At 35.8% G+C, this 15,755-nt stretch overlaps 1 protein-coding gene and 1 pseudogene across 2 annotated transcripts in view; both read right to left on the reverse strand.

Moving 5' to 3' along the window:
* Window positions 1-15,755, reverse strand: part of MDGA2 (MAM domain containing glycosylphosphatidylinositol anchor 2) — an 878,646-nt gene that overhangs the window by 418,336 nt on the left and 444,555 nt on the right. For both annotated transcript variants that reach the window (XR_006818839.1, XM_046010033.1), the window contains exon 3: window positions 2,043-2,217. Coding sequence is in view for 1 of the 2 variants with exons in the window: in XM_046010033.1 (XP_045865989.1) it covers window positions 2,043-2,217 (175 nt within the window). In the remaining variant the exon portion in view is untranslated. The remainder of the gene's footprint in view (window positions 1-2,042; window positions 2,218-15,755) is intronic.
* Window positions 5,831-6,045, reverse strand: LOC123945295 (annotated as a pseudogene).

Consider the following 15,755-nt stretch of genomic DNA (forward strand, 5'->3'; position numbering starts at 1 on the left):
CTATTCACATAAAATTTTTAATGAAATCTTGCTATTTGCAATAACATGGATGAAACTAGAGAGTATTATGCTAACGAAATAAGTCAGTCAGAGAAAGACAAATACCATATGTGGAATTTAAGAAAGAAAACAAATGAGCAAATGGAAAAAGAGAGAGAGAGGCAAACCAAGAAAGAGACTCTTAACAACAGAGAACAAATTGATGGTTACCAGAAAAGAGGCAGATGAGGGGATTAAATCAGCAATGGGGATTAAGGAGGGCACGTGTTACATGGAGCACTGGGTGTTATACACAAAGAAGGACCCAGGGAACACTACATCGAAAACTAATAATGTACTGTATGGTGACTAATATAACATTAAAAAAAAAAAAATAAAAAAGAAAAAAAGGAGGGCACTTGCGATGAGCACCTGGTGTTGTATGGAAGTGTTGAAACGCTGTCGTATACCTGAAATTAGTATGACACGGTATGTTAACTAACTGGGATTTAAATAAAAACTTAAAAAAATTATATATGGGGGCACCTGGGTGGCTCAGTGAGTTAAAGCCTCTGCCTTTGGCTCAGGTCATGATCCCAGGGTCCTGGGATCAAGCCCCACATTGGGCTCCCTGCTCAGCTGGGAGTCTGTTTCTCCCTCTCCCTCTGCGCTTTTCCCCCTTGCTTGTGCATACTCCTTCTCTCTGTCAAGTAAATAAATAAAATCTTTTTAAAAAAATAATTACATATGAACAAAACTAGTAAACACAGTGTTGTTGTTGTTGTTTAAGTATACATAACTGGAAATATTTGATCAGGAGAAGGGCCAGAGGCTATGCTGTGGTGAGACAGTGTATGGGTGTGACCAATCTGTGTGCGCTGAGAGTAGCACGTGGGATACAGGTGCCTGAGTTATGCCAGGGGATGACTAAGGGGCTAGAAGATGCTAGAATGAATGGGACAGGCCTTCTCTCTCATCCTTTCTAGGAAGGGAACAAGCATCCAAGTGCATGATCAGTCACAAAGGCAACCCTGCCACTCACTTCCCAGTCACCTAACTAATGGAATGAGATGGTGCAACAAATTGCAACAAATGTTACAATAAGTAAACCTTGTGTAATTCCAGTCACCTTCCTAAATGTGCAATGCTTACCCCACATTGCAAAACAAAGAAAAGGGACACAATAAAAGATAAATAGAAAAACAGGAACTGCTCACTTGTTACTTATGTCTGAATTACTTTGAGGAGAGAAAAAAAAAATCTTTTTATTCTAGCAGTGAAGAGTTAAAAAAAAAAAGTAAGTTCTCATCAAAAGGCAGTGGAATGATGGATTAAACTTGTGCAAAAGAACAAACTGAATGTAGGCCCTTGATTTTTTTTTTGGTGGGGAACAAAGTAAGGAGACCAAGAAAATCTTAAGTATATTTGCTAATAGCAAAAAGTGGAAAAATGAGACTAAGGACCAAAATAAATCAACAAACAGTTCCCAGGTGGCACAGCATTGCCCAAGGTACTGATTGCCTTCAATGCAGGTGGATCAAAAACAGAGTCTACCTAGAGATTTTGATCATTCACAAGCCAATTCAAATAGTACCTTGTACATGGTGTGCCTTTACAAAAACAAGAACAGCTAAATTCATACAGAGGTAAAGTTAACAAAACAAGTTACAGTATGAGTTGTGTATTTTCCTTATGCAGTTATAAAAATGCATTTATACACTTCTATATAAAGGTAGGAACTATATACATTCAAACCCTAATGACCATTGATGGGATCATCAGTAATATTATTGACTTCTTGTTACTCTGGTTCTTAAATATTCTATAATGAAAATGTATTACTTTCACATAAAAATTATGAAAATTCCTAATGGAGACTCTTTCTTCAGTAAGTATAGTAAATGAGCTTTTGTTATCTTACATGCTTTTTATCCTCAACTAAACAGAATCTTATGCTTTGGAATAAATCATAGGTTTTCTCAATAGATGGAAAAATGGATCTCAAGCTGTAGGACAGAAAGTCATAGTAGACTTAATTATAGTTTTCTGGGAAAGTTACTTACAGTATACATCCACTCTGATTGACTTTATCGCTGGGGACCCCAAGCCATTCTCTGCTTTACAGTAATACCGGCCTCCTTGGTGACGCTGAATATTTGTAATCCTCAAAGTCTCATTGAAGACACTTGAGTCTTGGAATCTGTCAGAGGCACTTCCTGCTGTTTTGGTCCACCTGATCTGAGCAAGCATCAACAGAGATTGTTACTTTAGGTTGGTTTTCTCAAAGAAAAATCTAATAGCCATTACTCATGTGAAGAGTCTGCTTTCGGAGACGCTATATGCCATTCTTGGCAAGTTACTGGAAAAATTTTAAATTTGTATGCATAAAATTTTAAATTTGTATGCACAATTGAACTACAAATTTTGACTGCAATGTCACTGTTGTATAGCGTATGTAACTAATTCAATTGCATGGGATTCATGAATAGCTGAATCAGTGTGGGGGAGCAATATAAATACAACATAAAGGGAATTGGAGTTAAACATATGTAATATGTTGGAAATATGGATTAGTTTCTTGTTGAGAATCTAAATTTTTCTATTTTTCAAATCTTCCTGAGATACTTTTTATTTATTTAGTACAGGTAGATTCTATGTTATGTTATTCTATTTTAAATTTCCTATTTGATTTGGATAATTTGAGCAGATTAGTCTAATGGCTCATTGAGATTATGTATAATTATATATACCTGGCTGTTACAAGTGGGTTTTTTTTTTAATGGCGTTGGTCTAATAAGTCTACAAATGACTTGTCTGTTCAGATAATTAGAATTCACTTTATATCAATAATTATTTTCAAAAAATGTATAAACTTTTCCAAAGAGAGAGTTTCTATTTAACTGCCAAAACACTTTGAATATCTAAAACATTTCATTATAAACAATAACATTCTCTTAAACACAGCTGTGTACAACAGACTTAGTTTTGGCTAGCAATAAAGACTGGCATTCAACTCCAATTTTATGTATCTTAGTTTATAAAACCTGAACAAAAGCCACATAATGGTACTGTAAAGTGATACAAAGTGGGAAATAAAGAGGATTTGGTTTTACTTCTCTTCTTGTCCCTCCTGGATAGGATACTTATTTTTATTTGTTTTTATTTTTAGGTTGAGAAATGACTGATAGAAATCCTTGGTCAAACATATAAGAAGACACATGGAGAAATGGATCTAAAGACCGAGTCTTCAAAGATGAAATCCTATAATACTGACATTATCTATGCTATTTTCATATAATGTGAGGGTTTTGAAGGGTCAGGGGTGGGAGGTTGGGGCAACCTGAGGGTTTTGAAGGGTCAGGGGTGGGAGGTTGGGGGAACAGGTGGTGGGTAATGGGGAGGGCACGTTTTGCATGGAGCACTGGGTGTTGTGCAAAAAGAATGAAAACTGTTACGCTGAAAAAATAAATAAAATGGGAAAAAAATAAGTAAAAGAAAAAAAAATTTATAATCTAATGACATCAAAAGTATCTTTTAAAAGTTCTCCAATCATTAAAACATCAGTATGAATATAATCATGTCTGTCCTTAATTATGAATGAAATGAAAATTTTACTTATTTATAAAAACTGGGTAATTCATAAAAATAAATATTTATTCAACATCTTCTATGTGTATGGAATACACACAAAAATAAATGGCAAGACTCCTGACTTCAAGCAATTTATAACCTAGTTACTAATATGCTCATAAAAAGACAACATGTAACAAAGGCACTGATTTTTTGTTCTTCTTTAAACAGATGATCATTCTACGATAATTGTTATTTCTAGGATATAATCTAAGGTAAATAAAACACAATTCCAATTAAGATACCACATTTTTGACTATCATAATATAATATACAATTATATAATATAAAATTGATTTTGAATAATATATATTTCAGATAATAAAAAGGAAGATCATAGGGAGATGGAGAGGAGAAGGGAGATGAGGGAAATTGGAAGGGGAGATGAACCATGAGAGACTATGGACTCTGAAAAGCAATCTGAGGGTTTTGAAGGGGCAGGGCGGGGGGGTGAGAGGTTGGGGGAACCAGGTGGTGGGTACTATGGAGGGCACGTACTGCATGGAGCACTGGGTGTGGTGCATGAACAATGAACTCTCTTACGCTAAAAAGAAATTAATAAAAAAAAAAAAAAAAAGGAAGTTCAAGATAAAAACAATTCTGGAAATGGCCTAGCCCTTCCAGATACTAAAAATGTTATTAAGCTACAGTGATTAATTAGAGTTATACTGGTACAGTACTAGAAATCATTCAGAAATAGGGGACAGAGAAAGCAAGAGTGTGAGTGCATCCATGTGTTTATGTGTGTGTGTGTGGCAGAAACACAGAGAAGACAGAGGCAGAAACAGAGAAAAAAACAGGGAGAGAAAAATCTATGATAGAAACCAGCAGTTATCAACATTGTTGGTCTTCAAATGCCTTTATACTCTTAAAAATTATAAGGGATCCTAAATAACTTCCATTTATTTAAAATGATTATATCCATTCATAATTATTGTATTAGAAATTGAAGCTGAGGCAATGTAAACTATGTATTATTAACTCATTTAAAATTATATTCATAAATCAATGACATCTTAACACAGGGAAGATTTTTAGTCAGAAAACTATTTTCCAAAACAAAAAATAACTGAGTAAAAAGAAGAGAATTGTTTTATAGTTCTGCAAATCTCTTTCATATCTGGTTTAGTGAAAAAGAGCTAACTAGATAATCAGATCAGCTTCTACATGCAATCTGTTGCAACAAATTGCTTTGTTTCAAATATATGAAGAAAATCTGACTTCCCTGTAGAAAGGGAGGAGTATTTCAACAGCTTTTTCACATAAACATGGATAGTCCTTCTTTGATACTATACTAAAACTCCTCAATGGTAGTTTCCTAATGTTTGTTTGCAAAGTAACCTCTCAAACCGTATCAGTGAACTTTCTGCATCCTGTAACATTAAAATTCACTGGTTTATCTTGCACTTTGATCTTTTACTCACACATGATTTTGTAACATTATGCATCAGTCATTCGAAAATATGAATTCATTGAGTTATGCAGATCTTTCAAATATTCACAGATTTCATCACGGAATACTAAAAAAAAGAGCAAATTTATGAATCTCACTGCTGATCTCTTCAGAAGAGTCTTTACATTTTGGGAAGCCATCATGCTCATGTGTGAAGATTTTGCAAAATTCTAATTTTTCTCTTAAAACTGAATTATATCTTTAGCAACAAATATGGCTAAGGTGTTTTCTTTGGAAATGCACGTTCACTTCATTGATTTTTAAAAAAACGTTTGCTAAATACCCACGTCTGAATAACCATAATTTGTGAAATAGTCATCCTTTTATGCTCTATGAAAAACAGTGACAAGTTCATTACAAAACTCAATCACACAAGTCCTTTACCTTGAGACAAACTCTGTACTTTAGGAAGTAGCAGAAATGCTTTACAGGACTTCTTCTTCTTGACCCATGGAATATTAAAAATAGAGTACTCAAGTGTGAAGATGTTCAAATGATGATTTGTACTGATTTATTGAAGATATTCTTAGTGATATTGTTTCTGTTTGTTTTTCACTGTGAGTGCATGTTAGTGAAGAAAGTAGGGAAGAGTATAGACTGATAGGACAATTCGGTGCCACAGCTTTGTTTTGTGCTAAGGTGTTGCCTGTTTTATCCACCAGTGCTTTGCACCGTCACTGCAAATGCAAGAGTGAAAAAAAAAAATGTTTTCTTCATAAGCTTCCTATAAAGATCACAAGGTCCCAGTAGAGATCCAGCAGACACATTTCAAAAACACTGATTGTTAAGAATACAGGAAACAGCCATACCTATGTCTGTATCTATCTCTAGCCCTTTACTGTTTAATCAGTGGTGATGGGGCCACTGACTCTATATCCATAATAATAATAATAAAAAGTGGACTCTCCAACCCACCCTTCAATTAGCAGTAATCGCGCCTCGGATAAACCTCATTGGCTATGATACTGCCACTGTGAAAAGCTTCCAAACCACCCCTCACATCGAAATAAATTCTTGGTGCAATAGTCACAAGTACTGAAACTATCTGTATTGTTGAAATTTCATAGGAGGACTGGAAGGATAAATTGGTAGAAGCTCCCTTTCTGAAAGAAAACTTTGTCCAAAAAATGGAAACACATTCACACTCTCACTTAGCAATTATCTGGTTAAAGTTTACCTTACTATCATTTGCAGAAGAATGCAGCAAATGAATGTATAATAGTTTAACAATGAGAACAACATAAATATCAAACAAAAGTAAGTAGTTACAAATTAACTGATTCTAAAATTAAATTGAATGTAGTCATTAAAAGAACCAAACTACAAAGTATATTATTAAATGAAAAAAGGAAGAGAAGAAAATATTCTCATCTGTATAGAAAGAGTATGTGCATGCGTGTGTGCATATGTACTATGTTAGAATTACACAAAAAAAACACACAAAACGTAACATTAACTATGAGTGGGATTGGAAAAAAAGATCATGAAATGAATTCTTTTAAAAAATTTTTATTTAAAATTCTTACTTACACAACTTATTTTACCATAAACAAATACTGTGTTTATCATAAGTTTTTTAAAAAAGAAATATAATTCTGTATTGAAATACAGGAAACTAAAAAGAAATAGAGAAAAACGAAAGTAACCACATGAAAATTTTTTCCTTTTTCTCACCTTTAAAAAACTAAATACTAAAAGGAAATATTACTAAGTCATAGAAAGACATGTCTACTCATTGAGAGGGCTGACCAAGTTGTACACCTCACTGATGAGAAAAGAAACCTCCAGATATACTTCCATTAAAGTTGTGACTTCAAAGTCTATAAGCTTCCAGGTAGAAGGAATAAACTGTCATAATTTGTCAGAGCCTGCTCACTTCCTAATGCTGCCTCTCCTTCTTCCATAGTAATTGAACCCCAAATTATTAATCAGGTACCTGACTGCCCAGGACAAAAACAACATTTCCCAGCTATCTATTCATCTACGCTCTTACCGGTGTGTTTTGAGCAGAAATATCCTCCTAGGGAGGAAGTCCTGCATTTTGCTCATTTCTGCATGTTCCACTGGCTCCTATCTTGGACTATGAGCTGATCTGAAACGAAAGTGATACCCAGAGGAGCAATCAAATGGAAGAAATCTGAATGTCTGACATCATGGAGTTGCACCTACCTGTCCTAAACTATTTATAGCTCTGAGCTTCTACGTGGGAGAGAAATAAAATTCTAACGTGTTTATGTCATTCTTTTGGGGGTAATTTTTGGAACTAACAGCCAAATTTAGCTCCAACTGATAAGCCTGGGGTGGTACAGAAGGTCAGCTTGACCTCAGGAATCTCATTTCCAATGCAGACAGCTTGAAAACAGTGGAAGAGCATCAGAATTTACAGAAAAAAAAGGTGATGGAAGGGTCTCTATCACTGTATGGAACAGTCGAGATCTCATTCATCTAGTGTGAATGAAAAATATTCAGTGATATGAAAACATGCAGAACCTCAGGGTTCTAATAATCCCACCTGACAAAAATAGTTGAGACAATCCTATAATCAACCAATGAATAAACTGAATCTGAGGGTTTAGTTTTGGACAAGATGAAGAAAAAGCATCTGGTAGTGAGTGGGTTAATCCATGTCCATTTAATGGGTAAGTATAGTTTTTCTGTAATAAACAATTTAAGTATGAAATAAAATTTCTTAAAGCCTAAAGAACATAGAATAAGGGGATTTATAATATCTTAGCAAAATCTTGGAGTCTGAGGTGGGTGTAGGACACAAATGGGAGGTAAAACTTAATGACTTGTGGAGATGGAAGGAAAAGGGAGGAGAAAAGTAAGTCATACTAAAGTCTTAAACTTTAGGAGAGTTGGAAGGGGAAAGACCATGCCTTTATGGAGGATAAGTATTTTGTTTACAAATAATAATAGAATCATAAGTGTCTGATTAAAATAACAGAAAAATACACAACTCTATTAATGGTAGGGAAAATGAGAAAAAGGGGAATTGAGTGGAAGAATAGAAATTAGATAACATGAGCAAAAAGAGCAAAAGGAAAAGAGAAATATATAATTCTAAGTAAATAAAAAACATAGAGTAAGATGGAAACAATTGCATCAGTCATAGACTAAATATGAACAGACTGAAGTTACCCCTTAAAAGGATCTGTTAAACTAGATTTAAAGGTAACAAGTTTATATGATATATATAAATCTCTATATATGTCAGTATATAGAGAGATATATGTATATGTATACACACACACAAACTTTGATATATAGCAATATATATATACATATATATGTATATATATGTATATATGATGTGTGTGTGTGTGTGTGTGTGTGTGTGTGTGTGTGTGTATACATGCAGATAAACTGACCATAAAAGATTGGTAACCAAGACTGCGGAAACCAAAACTGTAAAAGGAGGACACGGTCATGGAAAGTGGTAACAAGAATATGTAAACTAAAATCAATCAATTAACCAGTCAATCAAGAGTGACAATATATACTATAAGATTAAATTAATAAGAACAAATTAACACTTTAAAGCACTAACTGGAAAAGAAGGTGATTACCTTCTATAACATTAAAAGTCTTAACTGGTAGCAAAAATATATTGTCATGAGGCACCTGGGTGGATCATCACCTCAGTCTCCCTGCTTGGTGAGGAGTCTGCTTCTCCTTCTCCCTCTGTCCCCCAACTTGTGCTCTCTCTCTCACTCTCACTCTTAAATGAATAAAATCTTTAAGGTGCCTGGGTGCCTCAGTTATTTAAGTGTCTCCCTTTGGCTCAGGTCATGATCCCAGAGTCCTGGGATCCAGACCCACCTCAGACTCCCTCCCTCTCCTTCTGTCCTTCCCCTCATTGCTTGTGCTCTCTCTTCCAAATAGATAGATAAAATCTTAAAAAAAAAAACCTAAAAACTTAAAAAAGCGTATTGTCGTTCATTGTAAAGAGTAGCTAAAGATGTAATACAAACAAAATTAGAAGTGGAATTTGAGAAATATGGATTCGCAGTGGAAAATTCCAATACAACTCTCTGAAAGCTAGGCAGTTCTAGATATTACAATTTTTTCTATTAATTTAAAAATAACAAAGACAAGGAAGAACTGAAATATATAATCAACATGTATAACTAATAAAATATTAAAAAATCTTTCATACATAGAATGAATTTTTTTCTGATGTCCATTAAATATTTACAAAAATTGATCATGTAGTTGGAAGCAGAAAAAAATCTTAATTAAAAAAGCAAAGAGTGCAGGCGATGTCTTTAGTCTTAATTGAGCATAGTTATAAATAAGTTATCTAAAGATGACTACTACATGGAAATCTCGTCATTGTCAAAGAGAAAATTAAAAGGAAAATTGCTAGCAATCTAGAGGTCAAGTGAACAGAAATCATCTCACAGTAAAATCTGTTGACTGCAGTGAACACAGTACATAGAGGAAAATATAAACTATAAGCACCTTCTATATTAAGGAATGAATGCATGAATAGATAAATAATAAATAAAACAAGTTCTCATTTAATTTATTTTAATTTAATGTAGGTTGCTGGGCTATACTCTAACCTACTGCTTGTTAAACCATACAAGTAGAATGAAATCATCTTTATTTTTAATTTCTTTTCCCAGAGATTCTCTTGAGCTAGCCTAGCACAGATGTGCCGAAAGTCACTAGGGAAACAATAAAATAGAAGTACCACAGGAAGACTTTCCAGATAATTCAACTCTATCCTCAGCAATTAGTTCAGTAGATAATCTATACAGATTAGTACTAGTACTTTAGTACTACCACTAATACACATATGTTGAATGAAAATATGGAACTTGAGTTGGAACTTGAGAGGTTGGTGTATATAATGGTGAGGATTAGGTTCAGCCATAAGACTGACCAATTAACAGTGATTTATGTATGACAGAAGTTAAATTCTATCATGTAAAAGAAATCTGGAGTGAGGCAGGCCAGTGCAGATTTAATAGCTCTCTCTGGGACTCAGACTCTTTAGAAGCTCTCCCTACCATGTGCTGCTTGAGCTCAAGGTCCAAAATCGTAGCTATGGATCGAGTTTTCACATCCCATTCCCAGCAGAAGGAAGGAAGAAAAGGACAAAAAGTGCCTGCTAGCTCTCTTTTACAAAAGTTCCTAGGATGCTGCCTAATGACACTTCTGCTAATACCATACAGATATATCCTATCCCTCGCTACAGGAAAGGCTGGGAAATATATACTTTATTCCACATAGCACCTCTCTCCCATTGCTCTGCTAAAAAATCTGATGGTTCAATAACTCTGGAAAAGAGGGAGAATTTTTGAGACTACTGCTGCTCCCACAGTGAGAATAAAACATGTCCAATTTTCAGATATGTTGCATTATTAAATATGATGGTATTTAAATCCTGTTACAATAATATTACACAATTGTTTCTGTAAAAAAAAAAAAAAACAACATGAACAGAAAAATAAAGTTACTATAACTTAGGAAATACTTTCATTGTAACTGTCTCCCTAATCTAAACAAACCACATGGAGATCCTCTCAGATTGTAGAACATAACAGTTAGCTTAGTGTTATCCAACTCCCAACAAAGAATTTTCTACTTTGTTTTTCCATAGAATGCTATTTCTGAAACATCATTGCTTTTATGTAGCCTTAAATCAGTGTGAACTGAGATAACTCAAGAAAATGTTAAGAACCTGAAGCACAGGTTGAAGATAGACCTGGATAAACTTTAAAAAGTATATTACATAGATGTTATGAACCCAATAAGGACTTAGATCCTGACAATGCTAAGAATTTTAGCCCCCCTCCCCTTTAATTAATGTCTAGTGAATAAGGATTTGTGAACTGTAGCTACTTTCTCTCAGCTGTCAAGGAGTTAGGACATTTATACTTAAGTCAATCTGTAGAGAAATCTGAGCTTTGTCCCCACCTTATTTGTATTCTGACAGATGATCCCTCATCAATAAAAGAAAGTCAAAGAAAAAGTAAGATAAATATCACCTAGGGGCACCTGGGTGGCTCAGTGGGTTAAGCATCTGCCTTCAGCTCAGGTCATGATCTCAGGGCCCTGGGATCAAGTTCCACATTGGGCTCTCTGCTTAGCAGGGAGTCTGCTTCTCCTTCCACCTCTCTCTCTCTCTTCCTCTCAAATAAATAAGTAAATCTCAAAAAGAAAAAAAAAAAAAAACCTCTAAAGAAAAAAGATCATCTGATCTTCTATAATTATCAGTGATGTGCTTTGGGAGCTAAACAACTAGCTACAGGGTATCAGCCTGAAGGGCTATATCCCTAAAGGGATATATCTATGGAAGGTGAGTATGAGCAGACAGTGTTCATTACAGTTTTGAAAATAAAGGTTATCCTCTTATCTTGCATTAATATCAGGGAAAATTACAGAGGAAATAGTTCTCTTTAAATTACTAAATATAATAAATAGAATTCTGAGAGGCACAGACTCCAGATCATACAGGTTCAATTTTTAATAAGTCATATCCATCTACCATAAATTAGAGCAAAATGTCATACTTGCTTCTAAATTCAATTTTATAAAAAGAACCACAATTGTCTGACAAAGCAACAAAAATATAACCTGAAAACTTCTATACACTATGCATAAAACATCACATTTTTCTAGTATGCTCAGAATACTAGAGATCACTACTACTACCAACATTACTACTACTACTATTGCTAATAACAACATAATAGACACTTTTACAAGATTTCTATACATTAGAGTCACTGATATCTGTCCACAGTGAGATAAGAAACAATTTCTCAGTGTAAGTATCGCAAACATGCTCAGAGAAGCGATAAGGCAAGGCGAGTCTGAACATCAATGAGGTATCTTCTCACCCACCAGAGAATAGGACGGTGGGGAGGGGATCATCATGGTAAACACACTGGGAATGGAGGGAAAACCGTGGATGCAAACGTGGGTGTTTCTGAACACTAGATATGCCTTAAAGCAGGGAAGACTTATATTTTCTGATACTCTTTTTGGCTGTGGCTTTTCTTTGGACTTAACACTTTCAACAACTTACTCCTATGTGACTAAATTGTGAGAGAAACTGAATAAATGCAGTGCTAACCCTTGAGAATGTCAGACTTCCTAAGCGTAGTTAAAAGACCACAATAGGGACTGGAAGCATTATTTCAAACCAAGGGTGATAGAGAGCATAGTATGTCTTGGTGCAAACAAATACATGCTTATAAATACAGAGAGCTGGGGATTAATATAGACTGCTTCATGGAAGGGTTTTATTTTGTAGCATAACCAAAATATTAACCATGCACTCCAAACAGCCAGTAACAAAATTTCACTTCTTTAAAATTTATGGGGGCACCTGACTGACTCAGTTGGTAGAGCAGGTGACTCTTGATCTTGGGGTCATGAGTTTGAGCCCTATGTTGGGTGTACACATTACTTAAAAGTAAAAACTAAAAAAAAAAAAAAAAAATCGCAAAATGCTTTTATATTCCATCATCTGATTTTAATCCCATGACAGGCTCTAAAAGGTAGGTAAACGGTTTCCCCACATTTTATAGCTTCAGCTCTTCTGGGACTGAAAGACCCCCATTGCCAACTAATTAACTGCTCCTTTGTTGTGTAAAGAGTACCCCTGCCTGCAAAGACCCTTCCCCCAGGGTTGAATTCAGTGTAACTGCTTCCCCCAGGGTTGAATTCAATGTAACTGCTCTTTTGCCTTTCCGTAACTGCCTGGCTTTTAGGATGTAACTAACTGCTCTTTTGCTTTTCTGTAACCACTTGGCTCCCTCAATACAATGTTAGTTGGTAACTTCATAATAGCTGTTTCTTAGCAAGATAGGGCACTCCCTGCAAACAGCTTTCTCATAAGATATGGCCTAATACCTGACCACATAGGCAGGGGGCCGCATAGTCACGTTAGTCACGTAGGCAGGGGGCTGCATAGTCACGTAGACAGGATACTTTTCTGCTGAATCACAAGGCCTAACTTCCCCTCTTTGTTTCCCTTTCCCGCCTTTTTCTTTGCTCGCGCGGGTCTCCCAAAGCCAATCCGTAAACACCAAGTATGCCTTTTTCAAATGTTCAAATTGTCGGCCAATCAGCTCCGTCTCATCCAAAACTTGTTTGTACCTGTCTATAAAAACCCTGCACAACTCCAGCCTGGTGTGCTCAGCTAGCAGGAGCTGCTGACCACCCGCAGGCGCCCGCGCTGCAATAAAGAACCTCTTGCTGTTTGCATCCTGTGGTAGTGTTGAATTCTTGGGTAAGGGGATCCGCGGGTCTTTCAGGACCATGTGGCTCTGAGTGCCTTTGTACCCTGGGGTCCTTTTGACCTGAGAGTTCTTTGCCCTGTTCTTATTAATTTCATCAACTCCCTCTGATCATCCAAAAATCATTTTATTAGAAAGCCTTTCCTCTCCCATAAAGCTCTATTATAACTGTTGTCTCTGGCCATAGCACCTTGCAATCCCCTCTACAAAAGTACTCATCACAAGCTAAGAAATTAGATATTTATATGTTGTCACAGATAACTGGTTCTGCCTGATGCTCTCAGAGCCCCTTTACGCTCCCATCTGTGCCTCTCTAGGAGTCTCTGGTTTAATTCAAGAAGGTCCTTGGGCTATGGAGCCGCTCTGCTCTTAGAGTCTTGGAAATGCTTCAGAGTCTACCTTCACCCTGTGGCTCTAAGCAATGAAACAAAAGAGCAGATATGAAAGCCCAGCACACCTACCTCCAAGTTAGGATGGATTCAGAAGCACATTTTGCCCTCCAGAGTTCCTTGGCAAGATCCAGCCAAGCCTAATCTCCTAAAATCACACCCCTGCCCTCCTTCTTTTTCCCTTCTGGCTTTCTTGCCCCATTAGCAGTTAGCCCTAAGAGCATTTCCTTAACAAATCACTTGCAAGGAAAGGCTTATCTTAAACCCTACTTCCAAAAAACCAGATCTAAGACACAATTCTTTTGCCTTTAACAAACTGTAAACCATTGTTCTTGATGTTGATGTCTCCAGCCCAAAGCACAGAGCCTGGGACAAAACAGTCATTAACAAAATTGCTGTTGCTTAAATGAATTCCCAAGCACTCCAATTCTGCTGACAAGGCAAACTTAAATTAGACAAAATCCCACTCCACAAGGCACTTAACAATATAGTAAGTTTCAAATGTTAATTTTTTATTATATACTCAAATATAAGTTGAGTTTACTCATCCACTTTCAGTTTGAAATATCACAAAAGGATTTTTATTTAAATTCTGTAATTTTAATGAATTTATATCAATTCATCTAAATATTTTTGTCCATTACTCTTTATAAGCATAGGATTTTCTTTAGAACATGGGTGGTTGAAGTTAGAGGAAAATATTAAATGATACCTTTTTAGTGTCAAATTAGTGTTTGAGCTGTTATTGAATAAGCAATTAGCGATATTAAACAGGACAAAAATCAATTATGAGAGATGAAAAAATAGAATTTATAAAGATAAATTCTTTCAAGAGAACCAGCAATATTGGAGCAAAACCATATAAAAATTAAACAAAAAAACAGATGACATGAGTTATGAAACAGTTTATCATAAGACCACCCCCAAGTTTTAGAATAGACAGAGACTACAAAGTGGACCAGCAGTACATACAGCTGGTATAATATTAAACACTTTGCTATATATACTCAAATATGATTGAAATATAAAGTTTTGACTTCATTTTTTACCATCATCCAAATGTTTAAAGATTATGACATGTCATACAAGCTGTAGAAAAATAGGAAAGAATATAAGATATTCTCCAAGTTCTCCACAAGGTGGATGGAAAGAGATTTGTTTAGCTTCTTCCTCCCTGGCCACTCCTTCTTGGGTTTTTTCAGCAGTTCCTACTTATGTTCCTGACCACTGAATTGTTGAGTGCCTTAAAACAAGGTCTTTTTCTTTTCTTTCTTTTTTTTTTTAATTTTTTAATTTATTTATTTGACACAGAGAGATCACAAGTAGGCAGAGAGACAGGCAGAGTGGGCAGGGAGGAAGGCTCCCTGCTGAGCAGAGAGCCCGATATGGGGCTCGATCCCAGGACCCTGAGATCATGACCTGAGCCAAGGGCAGAGGCTTTAACCCACTGAGCCACCCAGGCGCCCCAAGGTCTTTTTCTATTTGTACTCACTTCTGGGCCATCTTCTCCAATACTTTAAGTATCATTTACATGATGCTAACTCCTAAGTTGGTGTTAGTAGCTCAGGCCAGTCTCCTGGCACAACCATCTGTCCTACATCGACACTGTAATATATTGAAAAGGAGCTCTCGCTCTCCCCTCCAAACCAGCTCTCCCAGCCTTTCCCACTTCAGTTAATAGCAACTTCCTCCTTCCAGTCATTCAGACCCAAACTTTGTAGTTACCTTGATGAAAAGAGAATGTGAGTAAAAACACAAGATCATATTATTAACTTTAGTTCAAAAATACCAGATCTGTGATAGTCTTTAAAATATGGTTTATACCTGGAGAAACTGTGAAATAATCATTTACTGAATTTTCATTTTGTCTGGGGTTCCCAAGACCACAATGAGCCTTGATGATTCAAAGGGGACTTACAAGACTCATTACACGGTCAGTCATGACTATGATACATTGCAGTAAAAGGATACAAAGCAAAATTTACAAAGGGGAAAGACAGAAGGGGACAAATTTAGAGGAAAAACAGGCACAAGCTTCTAAGAGTC

The sequence above is a fragment of the Meles meles genome, chromosome 6, assembly GCF_922984935.1.
Source record: "Meles meles chromosome 6, mMelMel3.1 paternal haplotype, whole genome shotgun sequence".
Lineage (NCBI taxonomy): Eukaryota > Metazoa > Chordata > Mammalia > Carnivora > Mustelidae > Meles > Meles meles.